Below are 27,043 nucleotides of genomic sequence, written 5' to 3' on the forward strand. Positions count from 1 at the left end.
AAACAGATAGGAACAGCCTCACATCCACAAGCCTGGGACCTCATGGGATAGTTTGACCACCCCAGTATCTGTTGGAGGGACAACACGTCAGGGCAGAAACTATCCAGGAGGTTCCTGGAATGTATTGATGATAATTTCCTTCTTCAAGTGACAGAGGAGCCAACGCTGGACCTTGTTCTCACCAACAAGGAGGGGCTGGTGGGGAATGCAAAGCTCAAGGGCAGCCTTGGCTGTAGGGACCATGAAATGGTGGAGTTCAAGATCCTTAGGGCAGTAAGGAGGATGCACAGCAAGCTCACTACCCTGGACTTGAGGAGAGCAGACTTTGGCCTCTTCAGTGATCTGCTTGGTAGAACACCATGGGACAAAGCCCTGGAGGGAAGAGGAGCCCAAGAGAGCTGGTTAATATTGAAGGATCATTTCCTCCAAGCTCAGAAGTGATGCATCCCAACTTAGAGGGTGTCAGGTGGAAACACCAGGAGGACTGCATGGATGAACAAGGAGGTTCTGTGCAAATTCAGACTCAAAAAGGAAGCCTACAGAGGGTAGAAGCAAGGACTGGGAGCCTGGGAGGAATCCAGAGAAACTGAACATCCAGGAATAAGGTTAGGAAAGCTAAAGCCCTGATAGAGTTAAATCTGGACAGGGACACCAAGGGCAACAAGACAAGCTTCTATAAGTAGGTTGGCGATGAAAGGAAGACTAGGGAAAATTCAGACCCTCTCTGGAAGCAAACAAAAGACCTGGTTGCCCAGGGCATGGAGAAGGTTGAGGCATTTCATGATCTTTTTCCCTCAGTCTTCACTGGCAAGTGCTCTGGCCTCACTACCCAAGCTGTAGAAGGCAAAGGCAGGGACTGGGAGAATGAAGAACCACCCACTGTAGAAGAAGAGCAGGTTTGAGACCATTGTGAACCTGCTGATCACCCACCTAGGATATCTTGAAATGTTTGGCTAGATTTGTCTCCTTACAGTGTCACAAGTTTTTCTGGGTTTTGATAACAGATTGCATCAGAAATGTCCATCCGCCAAGACAAGGGCAGTTTCCCAAGATTGCATGCCTGTCTTTCAAATTAAAGATTTTTGCTTAAAAAAACAAACAAACCAAACCAAACCAAACCAAACCAAACCAAACCAAGCCAAACCAAACAACAAACAAAAAAAAAAAACCCACCAGAAGTGCTTCCATGAACCATCCCTAAATCCACAAATTTGATCTTCCACAGAAGAGGGCTGGATTTTACATTTCTGCCCTTTAAAAGCAGTTCATTGGTAGCTCTACGTCCCTCCCAAGTAACGTCAGAAAAGTGCATACATCTATCATACCTCAGAGACGCCCCTTTTCCCGATTCCTTGTTTGATCCAGTGCCGTGACATCCCAGACAGTTAACACATCTGTACATTTAAGACGATAGCTGCGATACTCTCAGGATATGTTTTTCATTCACAACTATGAAAGTTCCTGGCAAACTGGCTCTGGCTGCTCACTACCGTTCTGATTTTGATCTCATCTTCATGTCTCGGCACACAGATCACTTGGAATTGCTTGGCTATGCTGCCCACATCAGCAGCATGAATAGACCAAAAATCCGCTCCAGCTAACACCACATTGTTCCCTTCTCATGTCTTCACTTCTTCAGGACCTAAGTCTCTCCAAAATTTTGGTCTAATATACTACCCAACACAGCTCTACTGCAACAGCTGTGGGTGCAGCAGCAGGAGCTAAAGCAGAAACAGCCCGACAATGTGTCACCGTCAGAACGATTTACTGGAGAGTACAGTCAATCGCATTGGGTGTTTTGTGAGGATGGACCCAACATGTTACAACTGCACAAAAATTTACTACTGAAAACAGTTTAACAAGTTATCAGGTTTTAGTAACCATTTTATACATGCTTTATATTCCTTCTACCCGCTGTATGGACTGGAAGAGTTCCATTCATGGAGTGTTTGTGGTTGCAAGATACAGTGATTTCAAATTGGGTCCATCTTTTTGAAACACCCTGTAGTTTGCAGGAGACTCTGGTGTTTCTTTTCTTTCATAGTCACTGTAATAAAACAACATCGGCTCCTGAGAAGCAGCAGTGGGTTATGCTGCAGGGAGTCCTATTTAATCAATGCCATTTCAGGAGTCTTGCAATTTTTAATAAACTGCTTTTTGGCTATTTTAGTCAAGCCCATTCCCATCACTCTGACTTAACTGAGCTGCTGATGTTGTTATCCATATGGCCACCTAGGAGGCATAACAAAAAAACACATGACAACACTTGCACATCAAAAACAGCTCAAAAAACACATTTTAGCTTATTATTACAAGCAATGGCTTTTTTTTTTATTTCTTGTGGCTCTCAAGATTTTATTATCTTTGTATGAAGAGCTCAGCACTATGACTTCAGGAACATCTCAAGCCCTTATATTTGTTCTTGTGAAATGTGTATTTGATGAATCTGATTGACAGCACTTTCTATTTTGTAGTCACTGGGGACAAAGCTGCAGATTGGTCATATGGGAGAATTCAGTGTACAAACTGACAGGCCCAAAAGTATAAAGCTCACATCTCCATGCACCTGTCAAAAGCTTCTGTGGTCTTACCACCTAAGCCCTACATTGAACCCTGTCTTCAGCCCAGGTAGACTGAAGGTGGCAGAGAACACTATAACCCAACCGATACGGTATATAGATCATTACATCATTAAGGCAGCTCCTTGACAATGAAAAATACTCTAAGCATGAAGATTCATAATCCCAGTGAGCTGCAAAGCAGGAGAACAGAGGATTCAGGGCTCTAGTAAGTAGCTTCACATAACCAGCATTAGATAGAATCCTTTACCTGATTCCCCACAAGGATATTGTAAGCACAAGGCAAAAATCAAAAGGTAGAACTCTAAGCAAGGGTTGATACATAAGAAACAAAAACAAGCCAGTATTTGACGAATGGTTCACATCATATCTGAGTGAGGGTTTCAAAGAGCCCACAGCCCATCTAGTCCTCCTTAAGTTGAAAGTAGACATCCCTATGGCTTTGGTGTGTTGTGCAATGTTTAACTTTTACCCATTGCAGGTTCTCACAACTTCTTTGCTACCTAGAAGACCTTCAGCAATGCAATAATGCATTGAAACTAAGCTTTTGGTGCGCAAAAAGCCCCAGCAAATAGAGATCTCTTTCGAGTATCTACCCACAGCAATATCAGATGCCACAAATACAACCCACACTCTGGGTTGCACCACATACTGAGCTAAGCTCATAATATCAGCTTTGGTCTCCATGGGCTGGTTCTAGATCGTCTGAAGAAGTGTCTTGTGTGCTGGGATGAAAACCCTCAGTTAGGTTGGTGACTCTGGCAGAGTGGAGCTGTCTGCAATCAGAATGTTGTCATCACTCAAAAGAACGAATCCTGTCTGCAATTGCTAACCTAACGATATATAAATCCTGCCAGTTTTAGGTCAGTCTGCCCATGTAAGGAAGAGTGGCTTCCAAAACACCTGATCATGAACTACAGACACTACTGACCTTGAAGCTTTAGACAGTTTGAAGCCTGCATGATTAGTTGGGTCTTGCTTTAACAAGACTGTTGGATAAAGTGTCCTCTAGCTGAACACTGCTCATTATACATTAAAAAGATTATGTAATGCAATATGCAAAGGTCTAACCAATTGGCTCTTTAGGGTGTGAGCATAGTGATAAGATTTTGTATATAATGTCTTTTATTATTCTTACTGATATGCTGGCTTTATTCCAGCATCCAAACCTGCACAAATCTGTAATAAACAATATCTCGCCTCTGTGTGCTAAATTTGGCTCGTTTGTATGCAGACCAGGTAAAGAACCCTTTCTTTGGGACAACAAGAATAGCACTCATTTTCTGAAACTGTGTAATGAACTCCCCTGGACAGTGGAAAAACATTCAAATTGCAAGCCACACTTTAACTTCGTTCGTTAGTTAAAGTCTGAATCAGCTTCTACTGAAATCAGATAACATGACATACTTCATTTCTGTCCTAACTGATCCTTTTTATGCAATGTTTAATCTTCTGTCTTCATTGGTTCTGATACGGCTACTTCTCTTGTGAAGTCTGTCTCGCAGTTCTAATGCACTTGTTCTCTCAATGTGTGTTTTCTTTGAAAGTCCTTCATTTTCAGGTAATAAATCACTCCTACAGAATGAGTGGTCAGTGCCTCTACACCATGTATTCACTTACATGACTAAAAGATGAAGAATAGTTACTGAATATACATGGGTTTATACTACATATGTATGAATAAACATGTATCGATATACATATAAACATATGACTGCTATAAGCTAATGAAAAGCATATTAATATCTATTTCAATTCATATCTTTAAACACCAAACCTTTCACAAGGAGATGATAACACTCAATAAGCTGCAAAGCCATGCAGTGAAAGGTATTTACTGTGCTTACATTGACATATAATTAGTTTTGTGCACTTTAGACATATCTCTGGAGCCCTGTAAATATACACAAGTAAAATCAGGTCAGCAAAATGTAGCCTGCAAGTTTTCAATTTGGTGGAAAGAATTATTCATTAGAGGAAGGCTTGTTTTCAATTCATATCAACTGCCTGAAGCTGGGTGTTGATTAAGACTCTCAGGAGACACCTAGTGATAACACAGTGAGAAAGATGATCAAAGGTAAACAGTGAACAATTTATGACATAATTCTGCTGTTATTCACCACATACTCTCACCTCTAGTCTCACCTCCGCATTTATACAGTTCTTTTTGTTTTACTGTATTCTCAGCTTTCAGAAAGTAGACAAATACATAAATGATATCTATAACACACTTATGTGCAATGTACGTTGCAGATAGACTTATCTCTAACTCAAAATACTCATCACTCAGCTCCACAGTCATTAACATGACACAGATTTGAAATTTGCATCTTTGATTGATATTATAACCTTTGAAATTTACACATAGTATGTATTTTGCAGTCAAGGGTATTGGTTCCCTGTCCTGCAGTCAATGATGGTTCAATTGTCAACGGTGCCTATAGGGGGAAATCTATATTTATTAATGCTTCCATGTCTTCAAGAAGAAATCTGTCTTTGTGCCACATTTGGTTCTTTTAGATTGCAAGTGCCTAAACTGAAGACTTTGCATATACAGACTATAGATGCATACACAAAAAAAAAGGCAATGAAAGTAGAGATATGTAGAAAGATAGACACATACATACATATATCGACCAAATCTTTTTTCCCTTGCTCTGAGTGAAAAACTGCAGCTTAAGCTGATTCTTTTTATAAAGAACCGTAACCGGTTAAACCAGACGAGAGGTGGGTAGCGCTTGTATGGGATCACGTTACAGCAAAGAGCATCAACAGGAACTGCAGCATTTCTGTGGTTCACTGAGACCAGATGATTTTTGGCAAGTTAACCTCTGTGCTTCCGCTCACCACTGAAATGCTACCAGCTACCCAGCTGTGGTGGTGTATGGTTACCAAAATGATGATATTTTAAATAAAATACATAATCATCCAGAAATAGTTTTATTTATACATAGGAATTAAATGTAAGCTTCTCTTAATTAATTTTATTTTTTCTTTAACTCACGGTCTTCCTAAGATTTCCTTGCTCCTTATTGAACTTGATACTACACATCACTCAGGATTTTTAATCTCTACAGCTGAGTTTCCAGTAAGATATCCCAAATATTCACACTATGCCTGTACCCAGATTAATGCAGATGGCCAGCGGTAGCTATGGAGCTCTTTAGGCACAACTACAGCCAGTTTCCTGACTATGCTCTTCATGACCCTTCAGATATGTGTCAGTCAAAAGGATCCTGCCACAAATTAAAATGTGCAATGGCACATCAGTGCTTCTCATGTTTTCAAAATAGTGTAAATAAAGGAAATGCTACTGTCTTGATAGAACACTTTTCCCCTATTAGGCCATGGAAAATCTGTGTTTTCTCAGAATACATATTATATTCTAAATAAATATTCGGGCCAAGTTCTCCAGTGTGCTCTGTGTGCATCAACACTGTCATGTTGAGGCATTTCCCACCCAAGTCCCACATTCCCACATATTGACACACAGCTCTGGTGAGGGACTAGAAATAGGAGAGGCCAGGATAAGCAGTCAACCTTCTGCGTGCTGCATGGATGTTTATGGAATATCCCAAAATGCCCCCAAGGCCTTGAAGAGGGAAAACAGCACAACCCTTGGGCATCCCTGGCATCTTCTGTGCCATGGGGAGTGGTAATGAGCAGCCAAAGCAAACCACAAATCTCATTTTTCACGCAGCCTGTGCTCATATTTGTGGTTCATACAAAGGGAGAACGAGCTCTGCAGTCATCCCCTCGGGTGTCGGTACCTGATGCCTGTGTCACTGCCACTCTTCACTGCTCCGTCATCCGTGAAATTAAAGGTGCCGGTCCAATTTGCCAACTCCTCTCCATTCTGCCAGCTAAACTGCAGCCCTCTAGCAAGAAAACGAGGCAGTTGATATTTGATATCATTCATTAGGTTAAGTCTATCAGCATGAGTTCTCATGTCCCTTTTCTTAACACAGAAATGTGACTATGACACGTTCATCAAAAGCAATAAAAAGATACCGAGAACCACAAGACATCGTCTTACTAGTAGAAACACTTAATTTTTAATCCCCATGGACTCTACAAGTCCTTGGAGGAAAACAACACCAGATTCACCAAAGAAATCAGGAGGGCAGTAATCATCTGTGCTCATAAATAATTTACATATGTGTGGAATGGAGGAGGGTGGAAATTCCATTCCCAGACACCCAAGTGCAAAAACCTGGAGACTTATGTGGAAAACTGTAGGGCCGAAGAAGTAAACTCTCCAAACTTCAAATTTACTTCTACAGTAGCTGTTAAATGTGGTGGCACTGGGTTCTTCCTCTGATTTTTTGGCTGCTCTAGTAAAGGACTTATCATTTGATAAATGAGTTGGTTCCTTTCCCTGTTTGGGAAGATGACATTTTTTAAGGCAATGCATATCACAAACATCACAATTGCTTGTTTTCCAGCCTTACACAAATTCATTCCAAGACCCATGATGCCTGCAGTCTTCTGGAAACTCCACCTATAGCTGGGTAGAAATCTCACGTGTATTTAAAAAAGCTGGATCTGAAGAAACATTTGACAACACAAGTCATATCCTCCCTATAACTAAGATGTCAATGAAAAAGAATCTCTCAGATTGTTATTTTTAACCTTCTCCATTTTACCCCAATTTCATCATTTCAGAAGGCTGGGAGCTGAGTCATGAACATTCGGTGCTGCCAATACTGAAAGTTAACCTTCCGGGTGGGCTGTGCAGGGACAGCCAGAAAGAAATCTGCCAGTCCACTTTGCCCAAAAGAAAGGGCATCCAGGACCATGTTTTAGAAACAGACCCTAGTTTTAGAATTACAGAATGGTTTGGGTTGAAGGAACGTTCCCAGCTCCCCCAGTGCCCCCCCTGCCATGAGCAGGGACATCTTCACCAGCTCAGGGTGCTCAGAGCCCCGTCCAGCCTGGCCTGGGATGTCTCCAGGGATGGTTCAGCCACCACCTCTCTGCCCAACCTGGGACAGGCTCTCACCACCCTCAGGGACAACAATTCCTTCCTCATGTCCAGCCTGAATCTCCCTCCTTTAGTTTAAACCCATCACCCCTTGTCCTGTCACAACAGGCCCTGCTCAAAAGTCTGTCCCCATCTTTCTCACAGGCCCCTTTTAAGTCCGGAAAGGTGCAATAAGGTCTCCCCAGAGCTTCTCTTCTCCAGCTGAACACCCCAACTCTCTCAGCCTGTCCCCCAGCAGAGCTGTTCCAGCCTTGAAATTCCTTTCTGGGTCAACAGGCTTATTGTTATACAAGGACTGGAGCATCTCTCAGACCACATCTATCCTCCAGTCTCATTGGCAGCAGTTATCAGCATAGGAAATTAAGAAGGAATAACATGGGACGTTAAAATAAGGTGTCTTTTCTTCCTCCAGCAGAAAAGGGGAGTAACTCTAAACAGCTCCAAAGTATATATTAGGATGGTGTATAGGTTATGTTATAATGGCTACAGGGTAATGCAGTGGTATGGCTTTTCAGGAAGCCACATACCTTCTACATTGCTCTGACAGTTTTTAATCAGCTGAGGCTGCCCAAGGTGCAACCTCTGAGCAGAATATTGGTGTGAAGAAAATATGAGAAAATTCTCACTTTTACTGAGACACCTTCACTTTTAGGTTTGTTGAAATAAACACTTGTGATTCTCTCACATGTAGCACAGTCTAACACATTTTTTGCCACAGTATAACTGGTATGGAAACATGCTTCTTTTGAATCTTTATATTTTTGTAAAAGACATCTACATACATGACCTTAAAAATATGTTTTAATTGGTAAGGGCAGCACTGAATGATAAATTGGGAGAGAGAGTAGAAGTGTGGGGAAAACAAGATGAAATTGTACTTTATAATTGGTTTTAATTTAGATATTTTGGGCTTAGATATTTACTTGCAGACTGAAATAGAGAGCACTAATCTAGATAAATAGCTGGTGTCAGTGTGTCCTTCAGATGTGACCCTCCTGAAGCACAGCCAATGTTCCAGCAGATGAAATGAAGAATTAAAACATTCAGTAAAGTTCTTTCCCTTAGTGTGTCTTCACTCCACATGTAACAGACGGAAGGAAGGCTGAGTAAATGATCAAAGGCAGAAGGGGGTGAATCTGTCCATAAAGCAAAGTAAATGATAAACCGACTATTTAATGCCCTTCTCTCATCAAGCCTTTTTTGAGAACAACGTTTACTGCAGCTGAGGCACCAAGTTTAAAAGAGGACATGAACATTTTGGGAAAGATCCAAGAGATCAGGAAGGCCAACACTGAGGAATGGTAGAAATGTCTCCTGATGAACAGCTTAAAATACTCAGCTTTGAAATGGCAGGATGGAGGATCTAATCGAGGTACAAAAATACCTAACGACAGGAAGCGAGGGTCTGGGTATGACACTTCTACATGGTAAGGACAAAGTACAAAGTCACGAGCTGAGCTTAGTGTCAGGAGCGAGCTAAGTGTCCGATCCTGAGCCAGGCTGGAAAACAGGATCACAGAGTGTTTTTTTTCCACAAAGCAGGTACTCAGGGGGTTAATAACACAGAGATAGATAGATAGGTAGATAGGTAGATAGGTAGGTAGGTAGGTAGATAGATAGATAGATAGATAGATAGATAGATAGATATACACAAAATATATCACTGAAGAAACATCACACAGCTCATAGGACTGTGTGTCTCACTGTGAGCCTGCAAGACTGAGAGCAATCTGAGCAATCTGGTGCATTGTATCCTCACACAATCACAGAACCACAAAATCACGGGATGGTTGGGGTTGGATGGACCTCTGGAGATCATCCGGTCCAACTCACCTGCTCAAGCAGGGTCACCAGAGCAGGTCACACAGCATCGTGTCCAGACGGGTTTGAATGTCTCAGAGAAGGAGACTCCACAACCTCTCTGGGCAGCCTGGGCCAGGCTCTGCCACCTCAAAGGAAAGAAGTTTCTCCTCATATTCAGATGGAACCTCGAGTGCTTCAGTCTGTGCCCATTGCCCCTCACCCTGTCATTGGGCACCACTGAACAGAGTCTGGTCCATCCTATTGACACCCACCCTGGAGATATTTATACATTTTATAAGTTTTCTGGAGTGATGGTCACATAAACCTCTTCCTCGTAAGAACAACTCCCATGAATAATGGTTTATAGTAATAGGACTGGTTAGAAATCAAGGATGAGACATTTAAAAACACTTAACCAAACTAATTGTGTTTCTGCCAAGACTGCTGAGAGTTTTACCATTGGTGTCAATCAGCCCTGAGTTGGGAGATTCCAATTTTTAAAAAATAAAATTTTTTTAATTATCTTAGTTGTGAGTCCTAAGGATTCATTAAAGCTCCCTGGGCAAACTTACAAACAGCCTGAGAGAACAGAACAGACACATGAACTGCTCCTTCGACATCTTTCTCCAGCATATTATGATAGTTATGATGTTCACTCCCAGCACTAACTGCATTTAAACAGGTAAACAAAGAAGAGGTAAATTAAGCTTCTGTGAGTCAGAATTGCAAGAGAAAAGCACGTGCAGGATGGAAACACAAAAAAAAAAGGCAGAGAAAAAGAAGCAGAATGAAAAAGAGGGCAAGGAAAGATTAAAGAAGGGAGGGAAATCAGAGGAAATGACTTAAACATAGAGCTCTCCCATGTCATTTAGACACTTCACATCACAGAGTTGAAAAAAAAGGCAAATTTTAAGCCTGGGGTCATTACCTATGATTACCTATAGTGGATCTTCGCCATTTGCTTAATTTGCCCTAATAATATTTCCTTCTAAAATTAGTACATTTCTCCAACGTGTGATGCTGTCGATAATGGAAGACTTTATAAAAGATTAAATGGCCAGAAACACTTCTAGTGCAGAGATGCTCTGTTTTGCCCGTTCACTGTAAGCAAATTCCTCGTGTGGGTTTATGGACATCATTGATCGGAGGACTTACCCCTATCAAATAAGAGTATGAGCAATGTTATGCCTTGCGCTAGAGAAACCGAGTTATGTTGGATGTCTTAGCAATAAAGACCTTGAGTTTCAGGTGAAGTCAGACCAATATTTTGATCCAAATTGGTAACTGTAAATGTTGAATCAGCATGTGGTCAAATAAACACTGGCATAATGTAAGAATAGCAGGAGGGGGTGAAAAAACCCCAGAAAATTAACAAAGCAGCAGTAGTCCTGAAGGGCTTCTCAAGACCAGCTGTCAAGAAGCAGCGGGAAGAAAGCAAAAAAGCCTGTTGCCAAAATCCAAATGAAAAACAACTCCTGCACAAGCGGAGGTTTTAATAGCAGAGGATGTCAAATAATTATGAGGGTTTTGAACTATAAGGCGAGAATGAGCAAGTGGATCGATTGCAGCAAGAAGCTTTGTGTCCGCGCTGCCGTCACACTGAGCTCCCATGGCAGGGGTGTCTCGTTGCTTTTCTAAAGCGTGAAGGCAAGGTGAAAATTCAGCTCAGAGAAAAAGGTGAGGCTTTTATAAGGGAGTTATTCCACAGCAAATAAATGGAGAGGACCTAAAAGATGTTAAGCACAGCTGTTGGTCTTGACCGGGCTCTAATTGGAGAGCAGGCCATGGCCATGCGTGCAGCAGGATTTATTCAGGAGAGACCCACATGCTTTCAAGGCATAAGAACAGTTCGGTGCAAGTGGTTAAGTGACACAGTGATCAGCACCAATGGGTGACGAGGGCTGAACAGCGATAGGGACATCACACAGGTGGTGTGAGGAGAGAATCATAGAACGTCCTGAGTTGAGAAGGACCCACAAGGATCGAGTCACAGAATCACAGAATTGCAGAGTGTCAGGGGTTGGAAGGGACCTCGAAAGCTCATCCAGTGCAATCCCCCCGTGGAGCAGGAACACCCAGATGAGGTTACACAGGAAGGTGTCCAGGCGGGTTGGAATGTCTGCACAGAAGGAGACTCCACAACCCCCTGGGCAGCCTGGGCCAGGCTCTGACACCCTCACCGGGAAGAAGTTTCTTCTCAAATTTAAGTGGAACCTTTTGTGTTCCTTTTTGAACCCATTATCCCTTGTCCTACCATTGGTTGTCACCGAGAAGAGCCTGGCTCCATCCTCCTGACACTCACCCTTTATTTATCTGTAAACATGAATGAGGTCACTCCTCAGTCTCCTCCAAGCTAAGGAGACCCAGCTCCCTCCAACTCCTGTCCTGGCACAGGACAACCCCACAGTTCACACCGTGTGTCTGAGGATGTTGTCCAGTCCCTTCTTGAATAGTCTTGGGGCTGTGACACCTCCCTGGTGAGCCTGTTCCATTGCGCAGCACTGTCTGGGTGAAGAACCTTTTCCTCCTGTCCAACCTGACCTTCCCCTGTCATGGAAGAGGGGGCACTGAAGAGCACCTACCACTCCAGTGCCAACCCATTGCTCAAAACCCACAAGATCATTTAATTTAATCCCAGCCAGCAGGCTAATTCCACTCATTTTTCAAGGCGGCAGATATCACTACCCTCATTCTGCATCTACCAGAGGCGGACTAAACCCAAAAGCAAGCAAAACCAGATAGAAACCGATGTCATTTTATATTGGCAAAGCTAAGCCAAAATCTGACTCAGCTTTCTGGCCAACCACAGATGGTCAAGCAGGGAGACGCAGAGGAGTCTGTAGCCTCCTTTGAAGGGGTGAAAGGAAGATATAAATGTCTCCAGGAGCTAAGCAAGAGACTTAATTTTCTTTTTGATCTCTCTCTCTTATTTGTTGTCACTTTTCCTGCTCTTTTTTCCTAGCAGTTCCCACATTCCTCCTCTAGATGCATTCTGTCTAGCAAAGAGGCCATTAGGAGGTGACAGCAACCCCAGCTTCTGTGACTGCGGCTCCTGTTTAAATTATAACCTAGTAGTATATATATTAATTCTGTATATATCATTAATAACTTTATGATCTTATTACTACAGTCCTGGTCATGGTGCTGCACAACACTGTTATATACTACACAAACACAGATGCCATATACAGTCCTTCCCTGACAGACAGCCAAGTCTTCCTAAAACCAGTGGAAAATCAAAAATCACTCATTTTCACTGTGCCTCAGTTTCCCCATTTCATAACTCTTCCGCCCTTGAGAGGAGGAACTGAAGATTTCAGTGTTAAATGATCATGCTACTCTCTTTTAAGATGGAAAGCAATGCCCTGAGCCTACTAACAGGGATGTCACAGAGATATAGGAAATTCAAATGGTTGATCTTGCTGAAGATCCAGTTCCTTTTTTTTTTCTGCAAAATAAGGAAACTATGACTCACTGTGTCCACAGGGTGTATGGAAAATAAAACTAAAGCAGTGGTATGCATGAATGATCTGCAGATGAAAGTGACTGAAAACACCCACTAAAATGGACCAGAGAGTAAGTGGAGGTTGGGTAGGAAAGGGGAATATCAGGAGTCTCCAGTGTGAGACCACACGAGTGAAGACAAGCATAGGAAACAACAGAAATATCAACAAGAGGAATTTTTGAGTTTTGTGCAGGCCAGAAACAGCAAATTTTTTGCATTGCATTTGAAAGACATTAGAGATGTTCAAAAGGAGTAAATCATCCACTGGGTAACAACAAGATGCTGAAATCAAGCCTCACGCAGCAGAGTCAGGGCAGACCAGCCTCTGTGTCCAAAACCTCCTCTTTACTGAGAAAAGAGCCAGACAATGAAGTTAGATGAGAAAAGGAAAACAAATGCTTACTTGAATAATTTAATATCACTTCAAAAACTTAAATCCATCTGGAAATATTCAAGACACAACAATCTAGAAAGACACAGCACAGGGAAGGGAGGAAGGGAGGGAGGGAGGGAGGGAGGGAGGAAGGAAGGAAGGAAGGAAGGAAGGAAGGAAGGAAGGAAGGAAGGAAGGAAGGGAGGGAGGGAGGAAGGAAGGGAGGGAGGAAGGGAGGGAGGGAGGGAGGAAGGAAGGAAGGAAGGAAAGAAGGAAGGAAGGAAGGAAAGAAGGAAGGAAGGAAGGAAGGAAGGAAGGGAGGAAGGGAGGGAGGAAGGGAGGAAGGAAGGGAGGAAGGGAGGAAGGAAGGGAGGAAGGGAGGAAGGAAGGAAAGAAGGTCCAATTTGCCTGTGCTATAATGCAAGAAAAATACTATGTGTGTGTTGGCCTCTTTGTGTGTAGAATCCATGGTCACAACCCTACCAGGTACACCACAAAAAAATAAAACATTTCTGGGGTCAGCTCGTGTACATGAGCAGGATGCTGCCCTTCTTATGGGAGGAGAGAAGACCTTCTTATGCACTGGGAGAAGACCATTAGAAAAGGTTTTTAAAATGTATGAGAATACGTGGGAGAGCAAGAATGGCATATTCACAGCAAAAGGAACAAAGGTGACCCATCCAGTAGATGAGGGAAAGGCTGTGGATGTTGTGTTCTTAGACTTCAGTAAGGGCTTTGACATCATGTCCCACAGCATCTGGAGAAGCTGCGGCTCATGACCTTGGTGGTGTATCTGAGATGGATAAAGGACTGGCTGGAGGGCTGGGCCCAAAGTGTTGTGGTGAACGGAGCCAAATCCAGTTGTTGGCCTGTCATGAGTGGCGTTCCCAGAGGTCGGTATTGGGGCCAGTTCTGTTTAATCTCTTTATCAATGATCTGGATGAGGAGACCGAGTGCACCCTCACTAAGTTTGCAGATGACACCAAGTTGGGTGGGAGTGTTGATCTGCTGGAGGGTGGGAAGGTTCTACAGAGGGATCTGGACTGGCTGGATCGTTGGGCTGAGGCCAGTTGTCTGAGGTTCAACAAGGCCAAGTGACAGGTCCTGCACTTGGGTCACAACAACCCCATGAACACTACAGGGTCAGGGAAGAGCATCTGGAAAGTGACTGGCAGAGAGGGACCTGGGGGTGTTGGTGGCAGCGGCTGAACATGAGCCAGCATGTGACCAGGTGGCCTGGCGGCCACCAGCATCCTGGCTTGTATCAGGAACAATGTGTCCAGCAGGACTAGAGAAGTGATTGTGCCACTGTACTCGGCACTGGTGAGGCTGCACCTTGAATCCTGTGTTCAGTTTTGGGTCCCTCATCATAAGAAGAACATTGTGGTACTAGAGAGAGTGCAGAGGAGGTGACAAAGCTGGTGAGAGGCTGGAGCACAAGTGTGATGGGAGCAGCTGAGGGAACTGAGGCTGTTCAGCCTGGAGAACAGGAGCTGAGGGGAGATCTTATCACTGTCTACAACTGCCTGAAAGGAGGTTGTAGCATGGAGGGTGTTGGTCTCTTCTCCCAAGGAAGAAGTGATAGAACAAGAGGAAACGGCTGCAAGTTGCGCCAGGGGAGGTTTAGATTGGATATTAGGAAAAAATTCTTCCCGGAAAGGGCTGTCGGGCACTGGAACAGGCTGCCCAGGGCAGTGATAGAGTCACCATCCCTGGAGGGGTTTAAAAGGTGTTTAGACAAGGTTCTTAGGGACAAGGTTTAGTGCTAGAGTTAGGTTATGGTTGGACTCAATGATCCTGAGGATCTCTTCCAACTGAAATGATTCTATGATTCTAAATAATATGTGTCTCATGAAAAGCAAAATATGGAGGATGTGGGATATGGACATCACACTTTTGGCCATGCAGCATTATACCAGGGACAAGCTTGGCTCTACATGTTATAGGGAAACAGTAGCAATATAGAGGTGGAGGAGTATATTTTGACTAGCACCAAGAGCAAAATTGGAAACACAGGTGGGAAGCATCTGGATATAACCAGTATTTAACATTAAAAAAAAGGTTTTGTTTCGCACAGCACATTTCACAATTGGGATAAACCCTGTATGAGAGATTCACAATGCAACATCTGAAAAACCTGATCTAAAATCATTTCTCAAGAAAGATAAAATAGACTCAACACCAATATTCAACTAGTCTGCTTAAACAGAATGAAGTGTTGACTGGGACATAAAGGACATCAAAGGATACCTTTCAAAACAATACAATCTTTCCTTTTCTGATCTGTGGCTGGAATATAAAAATCTACAGAGTAACAGATAATCTGTACCAATTATATTTGTAATTAGTCATATATAAATTATTATTATTCGCAGTAATTAGGGGCAACACAAAACCCACAACAGAATGAGTTAACAGTAAGGCAGGTGGTGAACTTTTCAAGATAAAAAGGCCAATCAAATCCCAATCATGGAGGCTCACAGGAAATCCTGATTATTTTAAGATGCCTTGAAATTCTGACATTTGAGGTGGTATCTCAGTGCAAAGATACCTGACACAGCATGGGTACCATGAGCAATCTCACCACGGCATTGGAGCTAATTTCTTTGCATCTTATGTTTCCAAAGTTAATATATTTAACACCAACTCAAGTGTCCCTACACTACACTATATTCTTCATTTTAAAATTACTCACAGAACCCCAGTTGCATTGAGGGCTTGTGCTGAAGACAACGAGCAAAATGTGATTTAGGGTCAATGTGTCTGTACCCAGTATTGGCCACAGGAGTAGGTGATATTCCCTCAGTATTTGTTCTTATGGAAAGTGCCATGAAACTACAAGCAAGAGAGATTGTTTTTAAGGTTTTCATCATGAGAACTAAAGCACAGACCTAACAAACTAAAGAAGATGTGGAAGGACAGTGACTATCTGCAAGACTGATGAAAAAGCAAAAGGAGTGCATCCATGGAGGGCAAGGATGCCTCAAAGAAATTAGAGCTTGAGTCTATAATTTGCCTGAGGGAGGTATGGACTGCTGAGCAATGAATACACTTGAATTAAAAGATGAGAAACAAAATGGAAAAGCAATCAAGGGTAAGAATGAGGCACAGCAAAAGTAAGAAAATCCAAAGCGTTGCACAGCAATTATGTCTGAACCAAATTCAGCAAGTATGAGAACGATCAAAAGAGCCCAACAAGGTCATAAATAAAAGACCAAATTACCAGGAGGTCTGAAACACCAGCCACAGAGGTCAGTGGTCATGGGTTGGATCACTGACAGTGGGGCTTTGGTAGGAGACTGGTGTGGCACAACACGAAACAAGAAGATTGGGTTCTGGGTTTGACTTTCTACAAACGCAGATAAGATTCAACTTCGTACCTGCCTGTCCACATAGAGAGCCAGTAGCTAATTTTTTTGTCAAAATGACATAAAATGAGTTGATGGCAGGTTACAACAGAGATGTTTTTGAAAGAAATTACATGAATTTCAAACCACTTTTGGATGAAAGGGCTTTGATCCACAGCTGGTGAACACAGGGCATTGGCAAAACTCAACTATTACTAGGGCACACAGAGGCAACAGCTCTGTGTAAAATGCAGAAAGCAGAGTTATCCTAGATATTCAGCCAAATATTCAAAAATAGCTCTTTGCATGGACAGAAGTAGGCCTAGATCCCTACATAACCAATGAAGCAAGCTGCTACTGGGTATTATGTGAATTAGGATTTAATTGTCTCTGTACTAATGAGCGAGGAAAACAGCCACCTTTTTGGATGGTTAATGGAACACCTACAATTCACCACTCCAAGGAAAAAAGTTTCTATGGAGCTCCTACAGCTCAACATGATTCAAACTCTCCAAACCAACCATTCCTGTGCAGCGTGGGCTTGGGAGAAATTATTTAGGAACTGCCAGGTAGCCACAGCAACAGGAAAGGGGCAAGTGTCTGTAGGTTACTTAATAGTGACACATCCCCCATGGCCTGAGCTCAGGAAGGATCACGTTGTAACACACCAGGAATGACACACTGAGGATAATGCAATTTGCACATGTAAAATACTGATATAACTGACTTTCATTATCTTAATTTGCTGTCACCTGGGGAAACAAGAAGGTCTGGGAATTCACAGGCTAGATCTGAAAGTGTGCCACCTCAACAGCATAAAATCATAGAATCATTTTGGTTGGAAGAGACCCTCAGGATCATCAAGTCCAACCATAACCTAAATCTGGCTCTAAACCATGTGCGAGAACCTCATCTGTGTGTATTTTCAACCCCTCCAGGGATGGTGACTCCATCACTACTTGATTCAAAAGCAAATTGAAGTTATGTGTCAGAAAAAAACCTCCAAGCAGCAAGATTTTAGCTTTGGGACACTTCACAATAGAAGCTTCTGTTGCAGCCTGTGATAGAGCTGTGACTGTCTGCAAAGTTTTGCAGAGCTTTAATTCATGTGCCACGTACTAGTGAGCTCTCTCCTTTTATTTGATATGGGGAGACAGGAGCATTATGCAAAGCATCAATAAGAAAGGGAATGGGATGACCGGTGGGGGATGAGTTTGCAGGCGACTGAGTTTATCCATCAGTTCTGTGTTTGTCCTGCCCCGTTGCCATCTGTCTCCCCCTACAAGCTCCAGTGCTCCTCTGACCTCTGGTTCAGCTCATTGTCTTTGTAAGGTTATTAGGTACCTTGAGGATGTCATCACACTGGTCCTCATCCTCTTGAAATGTGCTTGGAAACACCACGTAGCATGAAGAGCATGGGTGGAACCTCAGCTTCTCCTGCTACTCTAGACTAGATCCTGTCAATTTGAGGTGATGGCAATATCCTATATATACACATATTAGAATCATAGAATGTCCTGAGTTGGAAGGCACTCACAAGGATCATCAAGTCCAACTCCTGTCCCTGTGTATCACAATTCCACATTGGTCAAGACTTTGCTGGCTCCTGAAGTTTCCAGTGCTCTTATACTCTGAAGAAAATGGACCAAAACCAAACCCTGCTCTGCAACCCCACCAGGAATGCAGTGAGGTGACTTTACAGATCGCATGTCACTTTGCTGGGATAATATTAAGCTACTGGATATAAAGCTACTGGAGAGTGTCCAGAAAAGGGCTATGAAGTTGGTGAAGGGTTTGGAGGGGAAACTGTATGAGGAGTAGCTGAAGTCACTGGGTTTGTTCAGCTTGGAGAAGAGGAGACTGAGAGGAGACCTCATCGTGGTTACAACTTCCTCACAAGCGGAGGTAGAAGGGCAGGCACCGAACTCTTCTCTTTAGTGACCAACAACAGAACTCAAGAGCAATGGCAGGAAGATGTGCCAGGGGAGGTTTAGGTTGGACATGACAAAAAGGTTCTTCACCCAGAGGGTGCTGGACACTGGAACAGGCTCCCCAGGGAGGTGTCACAGCCCCAAGACCAACAGTGTTCAAGAAGAGACTGGACAATGTCCTCAGACACATGGTGTGACCTGTGGGGTGTCCTGTGCAGGGACAGGAGCTGGACTCAATGATCCTTGTGGGTCCCTTCCAAGTCAGGACATTCTACGGTTCTGTGATATCTATGAATATTTGACCTGGGTTAGAAATAGAAGGGGCACAGAGCTGTGTATTAGAGATGAATAATTAAGTGACTTTCAGCTTATGTCTCTTGGGAAAAATATTTCAATGGAAAGAGACTTTAAACGCTGGAGTGGTTGGTCTTAGGTTATGGTTAGCAGAGGTGTTATGAACAGGGTGTTATGAACAGGGCAGAGGAGAAGATGCCAGGTATGGGCAGGAGCACTCAACTGACACGAGTTATCTGTAGCTCCTCATAAGCCCAGCTTAGGACAAAATACAACTCAGGCCACACGCAGCTTCCATGTCCACATCACAACCAGTGCTGTCACTGGTATGAGTAAGATCTGGTCTTGTCTTGTAGAACGGTAGAGACTAAATGACCCCTCAAGGTGTAGTCCAGGTTTAATTCCTGTGGGTTTATTCCTTATTTGCCCATGCTGTGTGAAAAAAAAATAATAATTAAAAAAAATAATAATAATATTTCAAGCTTTCTTATGAGGGTAAGGAAACGGGTAAAGATGTCTGGGGATTGATTTTCAACTGTTGAATAAAAACTGGTTCAGAATCCCCGAAATAGTGATATAACCTCAAACTGTGGGAGTCTAATATTAATTATAGGGTCCAAACACATAGGAGTGACTTTTTTTTCTCATTTAAAAGATGTTAAGCTTTCTAATAATGCAGGCTGCCTGCATGGGAAGTTTTGCTGTTTCTTGCTGTGAGATTCTTTGAGTTATTGTACATGCCCATTTTGACAGACCCCTAGGTTACCTTTGTTTCAAGTCTTTAATAGCTTTGAAAATGTGTTCTGAAAAATTAACTTCTCCAGCTGACTCTTGCCCTGTGCAGAAGCCAGGCTGTTTAGAATAATATTATTTAATTAATACCCTTCTAATGGAGTATAGTAATATAGTGAAGTATTGCTTAGATATTTTTCCCTTATCAAAGCAGGCAAGGAGTGTCCTATTGATCTCTCCCACGTTACAAGTTGGGAGACAAAAACAGGGTCCGTTTCAACATTTGTTTTACAGTAGTGGTGTAGTGGCAGTTTCCTGATGTAATCCAGGATTATTCCCCACTGGCCAAAAAAAAGCTCACAAAGAAAGGTCAGCCCTCAGCTGAGCATCCGATTCGAAAAAAAATGCAGATGAAAGCCGAGCATTGGAAAGATGAGTCAATACAAAATCAAGCGGCAGCTCTGGATTTAAGCAGAAGTCCACAGCATTTAACCTACTTTAGCAGATCAGTGCAGCGGATTTTTAATCATCACATTAATCCTAAAATAAAAATAATTACCCCAGAGATCTGTATTAAAGTCCCTTAATTATATCTCATTTCATCATCCTTTTTACTCAGGATTAGGAGCTACAGAGACCAGAGTTTCCCAATGTCATCCTCCAGCTCGCAGCTTAACTCACAGAATCACAGGCTGGTTGGGGTTGAAGGGACCTCTGGAGATCATCCAGTCCAACCCACCCGCTCAACAGGGTCACCAGAGCAGGTCACACAGCATCGTGTCCAGACGGGTTTGAATGTCTCAGAGAAGGAGACTCCACAGCCTCTCTGGGCAGCCTGGGCCAGGCTCTGGCACCTCAAAGGAAAGAAGTTTCTCCTCATATTCAGATGGAACCTCCTGTGCTTCAGTCTGTGCCCGTTGCCCCTCATCCTGTCACTGGGCACCACTGAACAGAGTCTGGTCCATCCTCTTGACACCCACCCTGCAGATATTTATCACATTGATAAGATCCCTCTCAGCTTCTCTTCTCCAGCTGAACAGCCCCAGCTCTCTCAGTGTCTCCTCATCACAAAGATGCTCCAGACCCCTCAGCATCTTTGCGTCCCTCCGCTGGACTCTCTCCAGTAATTCCTTGTCCTTCTTAAACTGGGGAGCCCAGAACTGGACACAGAACTGCAGATGTGGCCTCACCAGGGCAGAGCAGAGGGGGAGGAACAACCTCCCTCCACCTGCTGGTCACACTTTTCCCAATGCACCCCAGGGACCACTGGCCTTTTGGCCTAACTCTCCCATTAGGACTTTAGCTGCTACTATGGAGACAAGGCATTTACCTTGCTGAGAGCACCTGCATCCATCCCACTTGGAGGAAAACCGAAAGAGGAAAAAAAAATGGTGGGCAGGTTTCTGTTTTCTGATGCCGTGGTACAAAACAGCAGGGGAAGGAGCAGAGAACATTATGGGGTGGTTGAAAAATGTGTGAATACTTAGAAATTCAATCTCTACGTTCTCCTCTTCTTCCAGCAATGCCAGGAGCTCACTGATATATCATTAAGGGGAAAGCGAGGACTTGACCAGAGGCTGGGCCACTTATCAAATTTCGCTGAGAAGAGTTTATTTCCTGGAGCATCCCACAGCCGAGCTTTGGGAGCACGGCCATAGACAAACACGGGACCATGAGCCTCCACGGAGACCTTCACGTGGCTTTTTATGGCAATAAAACCATCCCATTCCCTGCTTGTAAGGGCAAGTTGCACAGCACAGCTCACAGCCATACCTCTAACTTTTTCCATCTTTCTCCACGAAAAAAGTGCCTTCGTCCACATCGCTTATTGAGACAAGTCCCTAATCTACAATGTCCCCTGCGTTGTGCCCAAGCTGCTTGTTTTCAATCAGATTCCCCCTGATTGCTGGACTTGACCCATTTCCACCATCTTCTTGTGAAGGAACACGTGCTATAATTAGGCTTTAAAGCATTATATATTTACTGGAATAGTACTTCAGGGCAATCTTTAGGCAAATACACTAGGGAATTTCTTCCCACTATCTTGGGAAGAGGCCCAGAGGCCCATTTATGTCGCAGATGTCGGGATGCGAGCAGAGGCGATCATAAAACAAGCAGTGTGTTTGAATCCTAGTGAGTAAATGGCTCCAGGTTTAGGCAGCGTCCCCAAGCTCCAGCTTGGCAAGCGGCATCAAAGCTATAAATACCTCACTTTCCCCTTTGCACAAATGTTCTCCAAAACCACCAGTTCAATCTTGAGCCCTGGAGGTGTGAGATATAATGTGTCCGAGGAACCTCACAGCCGGTATCAGCTTCTAACAGGGGATTAAACACAGGAGGTTTGTGAAGGAAAAGAGTAATTAAAGAGTAATTACAGCCACTGCTGCATGAAGAGAAATGGTGAGCAAACTGGCTGGCAATGGTCACCATAATGGACTACAGGGCATTAAAGCGAGAGAGAAAAAGTGAAAAAGTACCTTCATGATAATATTATGGTGATGATGTAGGCTATGTAAAGCACCTTTCTGTCATTAATAACTGAGACTGCCACATCCTGCATTTTTATTTCCGTGAAAGGTGGGAACTACCACTTCCCAGTAGAAAGGAGGCAAAGTGCTTTTTCCCTGCACTGAGTGGGAGAGAACCCTTTTGGAGACTCTTTCATGTGATTAAAAAATAGTAATAATTGCAAGCTGGAATAAAAAATAAATAAATAAATAAACAGTGCCCTCCAGTCAAAGTCAAAAAATGTATGTACATCTCCCTGTTTTACCCTTTTTTGGCAGAGTGCTCACTCACAGACTTTCTCCTTACAAGCCTGGGAGTCGAACATCGCCCTTCTCTGCATTCCCTGCAATCTTGCTGGTGACAGGAGAGGCCCCCAGGGCACGAGACAGGACGGAGATTGGTCACAGAGATCGTTCAGTGGAAGAGTTTTAGTTGCAACTTTTCACCATTTTATCTTCACTTTGCTATTTTTCGTTTCTATCTAGACTTGGGGTTTCTTTTTCATTGCTGTGATTTTGTTGTGTTCTCAACTAAGAGAAGCAAGTACCAGTAGGGCTGCAAGGCCTCTAGGACAAATGCGAAGAAGAGAAAATAAGGGCAGATGAGACTTGAACTGGTCATAAAGTCATCCTCTCAGCACCAAGGCAGCTCAGTACAACCCTTCTCTACCTAACAGGTTCCTGAAGGCCCCAAAAATGGAGATTTTATACCTCCTCAGGCCGCCTTACTGTTTAAAAGTTTTCCTTCATTGGTAAAGCCTTATGCAACTTAAGCCCGTGACTTCGTGCCATCTCGGGAGCCTTCACAGGGATGTGCTTATTACCTTTCTCTTGCAGAAATACTTTGGGTTTTTGAAGACAGTTCTCATATCTCCCCTCAGTTTTCTCCAAGATGAAAAAGCACATTTTCTACAACTCTGCTCATTCTTGCTGGTTTCCTTCGGCTCCTTCCAACTGAGTTACATCTTTTGGAAAGCGGGGTGCACAAAAGCAGATGGGGTCCCCGAGCCAAAGCCTCACTGCTAAGCATGGTACATAAATTACTCTGTGGATAAACCACAACACTTCTGCCTATACATATCAATATCGTGCTTGTGGTTCCCCGCCACCCCCAGCAAGAAACATTTGCTGATCCATCAGCATTTTGCTTGCTCTTGGCACAAGGCGAACAACTACATGATTTGCAAACCAGGCAAGAACCTGAACCATTGATCTCTTCTGGCAAAATGCAGCTAAATTCCAATAAAAAATCCCACGGCAGCTGCCTGCACTACTGAAACCCACTTACCTCAAAGCACACAAGAGAAATGTTCTGTTTATAGAATTATACAAGCCGTAACACCTCAAACTAGTTTTAAGTAAAATAAACTCTGCGTGGGTCAAGGTTAAACACTGGAAGGTTGCCACTGGTGCTTGCTGTAAAAAGAGCCGCATCGTTTTCAGATCAAAGACTGATATGCTCTACGGAAAAGCAGTCTCAGCAGTAAAACCCTGAGAATTCAGCAGTGAAAATATAAAGTGCTCCCTCTGTTATCTGGAACACTAATACTGCCACTTTGATTTTGGGAATTTCATCCACAAGACATTAAAGTTTAGGCAATGAGCATGTTGCCTTCATTTAACCTCTCAAGCCATTTCAGCTTGAACTTACATAGGGTGAAAAGTCTATACGTCAGGGTCTGATCAGGAACAAATACTCTGGTGGTACAAGTCCATCTAGTTTAAATTAAGCAAAACCTAGATGCTTACAACAGCTGAGCACTAAAACACAATCTGAAAAACACATAAATCATTATATTCTACCTAGCAGTCTCATTTATGAATAATCTAACAGACATTACAGATGCTGGATGCACCTTCCCGAATTGACAAGATATTTAATATTGCCGGCACATCACCGAGAAGCGTTTTGAACTGTTATAATGGTATGGCTGGATCTGTGTCTCCATTCAGTTTGATCAACTTTTCCTATTCCCTCAAATCCCCCCTTACCTTTTGAGATAGTTCCTCCCGTAGAGGATCTGCTGCAGCAAGGTGACCACGGCAAAGGCGCAGATGAAGATGAAGAACAAAGTTCTGTTTCCCAGCAAATCCCTGCTTGACGAAGGGTCTGTGTATCCCATCCTGAAGCTCCGCTGGGGGTAAAATTCAGTTCATTGTCGCTCTCATGCCCTTTTCACTGGGAAGCAGAGGGAAACGCTTGCTGCTTTTTCTCTGAGCAATCCAAGGACAGAGTATCCCATTTTTTGGCCCTGCTGCCCCTTCCTTGCCCCCTTTTAGATGCTAGCTCCAGTGTTGTGCACAATGGTTTGCTTCCACGGTAAAGTTTCCAGGATTTTCAGACGTGGGTAACATCTAAAATCATCTCTGCGAGCTCTTCCAGCACAGCCAGCCTGTGCTGTGCAAGAGGCATTCTGTTCCCTCTAAGCCTCTCTCGAAAACCCGCTGCTAGCAATTATCTACTTCAATCCCATTTTCATATTCCAGATGGGGGAAGCTGCAAATAAACCAGAAATCTGCAGCCAATGGCAAGCACAGGGCTCCGGCAGCCCGCGTTGGAAACACATAGTCGTCAGCTCTTCTTTGCTTCTGCTCAGCGATTCCAACGAAATGTGCTTGCGAGGAGACGTGACTGGGGTGTGCTATTATTGAACCAGCGTGTAACGATCATGAGGATTTCATTCAGTTCCCTGCAAAAAAAAAAAAGAAAAAAAAAGGAGAAAAACAGAAAAACAACAGCAGCAATCTGGTCAGGCTAGCAGGAGAGCTGCATTTTGTGTAGCACTGTCTTCGGTATGGTAGCGTTTGCATGCAGAATGCGGTGCCTTTAGTCGTAGAGCTCGCACTATTTGGGCTCCCCTGGTTATTCCTCCGGAGTGAGCGTAAGCAAGGTCACTGTGCATCTCTTCAAGGACAGAGCTCACAGCTCCTGCATGCTGATTTATTGGAGGCTCTGAGTAGCCCCGCAGCCGCAGAGAGGGAGACTGCCTCTCAGTGCGGGCTCTGAGAACCATTCATTTAAAGAGACAAATATTCCGATTGTTCCTTCACCAGAAACAGTTCGCTTTTGAAAGGGCGAAGCAACAAGACCATCGTAACTCCTCTAAAAATCTCCTCACTGTCGGGAGAGGCTCGATTCAGCTCACAGGGAAATTAATGGGAGTTTTGTTGCTGATTTTGCTGAGAGCCCCTAAAGCTCAGCTTCTTAAAACAAGTTCTGGTGAAAGCTTTATCCATGAATGAAACGTCCCAGCTAGGAGGTTGTTTTGTCCCAATAACAGATGGGGAAAAGATTTTGACAACAAAATGTGGGGGCAAAAAACCCCTTTGTCTAAGAGAATGGGAAGATTTTTGTGTGAATAAATTTTCCAGCAGCGTATGTGAAATGTTCTAGTGTGTCAGAACAGCTTCTGGACTTGGTCTCAGCTGTAATTGATGCTGCATGGGAAGAAGGGCCAAAGGTAACTTCGTGCAACCCTTTCAACCCAGCTCCTGAATCCAGGGCTGGTCTTCAGCATCACCTACAGCAATTTTAAGCAACAAAAGTCTCAGAAGTGTTAAAGGTAAGAACTTGGTCACCCTGAACTCCTGCAGGACCTTGGCTTTGCAGAGCAGGTGTCGGGATCCAGCCTCTGACATGTCCTTCAGTCCCTTCCAAAGCTCCCACACGTTTGTGAATCCTGCTAGAGGCTTCAATTATCATATAAAAAGAGCGGTCATCCCACATCAGATCAAAGATTATCCAGCCCAGTGCCTTGTCCCTGATGCTGGCCAGTGATGGAAACATGGGGAAAAGCAGAAAAAGAGGACAAGGACACACCGATACTTCCTTGGAAACACTTTCCTACCATTTTGTGGTTCATGGTCTTCCTGAACTGGAGGGCGAAAAACAATATTTGGCTTAGAAAAATAACTGAGTTGGATGCATTTGTTTGTACGGTAGTGGGAATAACACACACACCAGGGGACTGCAAATTAAATAGCAAAAGCAGTTTGATTCCCTTTTGTCAAAGTAATCAGCTTTGGGGCCAAATATGCTTCTTTTAATTCTCAGTACATGTAAACCTATATAATATGATAATGTTTCCACATGGGAACTGTACCATTTGGATGGATCTAACCACATACCCTCCTCAGTTACAGGAAAAGCCATTTGGCCATCAGAAATCCCAGGCTGGGACCCAAGATACTACACAGGCTGATTTGTATGGAGAAGCAAAGTGGTAAGGGCAGATGTAAAAGAAAATGTATTTAATTCTTTGATTTGTTGGATTTTTGCTGATAGCTTTGAGAATCCCCCCTAAGAAATTTGTCTCAGTTTCTCCAGGAGTTATTTTACAAAGTATCAGAGAACAGAATTCGGCTACTTACAACCTTCTATGGGTATGATGCCAGTTTTGCAGATTTTAACATCACCCACTTTTTGGTGAAAACATTTTCTGCCTTTCTTCCTCTATTCTCCGCCATTCAAAGTGATTATTTTTTCATTGAGATATCTGTGCTGTAGTGCATTGAACTCCCGAGCCTAGCAGCTATTCTTTCTTCTGGACCGATGGTCAGCCTGAGATGCAGTAAACAGCCTGGAAGCACCAAGTCAGTCTTTGATTTTCTGCATCCTCTCATCCTTCTCTGCTTTATCAGAGCCAGCCAGAAGACACAGCACCTGAGAAGCCCACGTGCGGGAGAGCTGCACGCCTAAAGCAAAAAGCAAAGCACAAAGGTATATAAGTGTAGAGGGTGTTCTGTGCCAGGGTCTTGCACAGGCACCATTCCTGATGTCACATATGTAAGAAATCTGCTTGCTGCCTTCAGCCCAGTATGACAATAATGTTGTAGGACTGGAAGCAGAGCAGCTCTGTGCAAGTATAAAGGAATAGGGTATTTACCGGTGAATATTCAAAGGATGCTCGAGGCTGTCTGCAGTATTTGTTGTGAGTGAAAATAGTCATATAACATATGCAGAAAGGCTGAATGAGCAATGCCAGCAC

General features: G+C 43.4%; 1 protein-coding gene across 3 annotated transcripts in view; it reads right to left on the reverse strand.

The window, feature by feature from the left end:
• The window catches only part of ST8SIA5 (ST8 alpha-N-acetyl-neuraminide alpha-2,8-sialyltransferase 5), a gene marked incomplete at both ends in the record, with an annotated part of 46,453 nt that extends 22,275 nt beyond the window's left edge, over positions 1–24,178 (reverse strand). For 2 of the 3 annotated variants that reach the window (XM_080362851.1, XM_080362850.1), the window contains one exon: positions 24,048–24,178. In XM_080362851.1, coding sequence (XP_080218977.1) covers positions 24,048–24,178 — 131 coding nt within the window. Of the gene's footprint in view, positions 1–6,349; positions 6,458–24,047 lie in introns of all 3 variants that reach the window. The other variant, XM_080362849.1, reaches the window with a different exon arrangement.
• Between the last annotated feature and the right edge of the window lie 2,865 nt (positions 24,179–27,043).

This window comes from Nesoenas mayeri, assembly GCF_963082525.1.
Source record: "Nesoenas mayeri genome assembly, chromosome: Z".
Lineage (NCBI taxonomy): Eukaryota > Metazoa > Chordata > Aves > Columbiformes > Columbidae > Nesoenas > Nesoenas mayeri.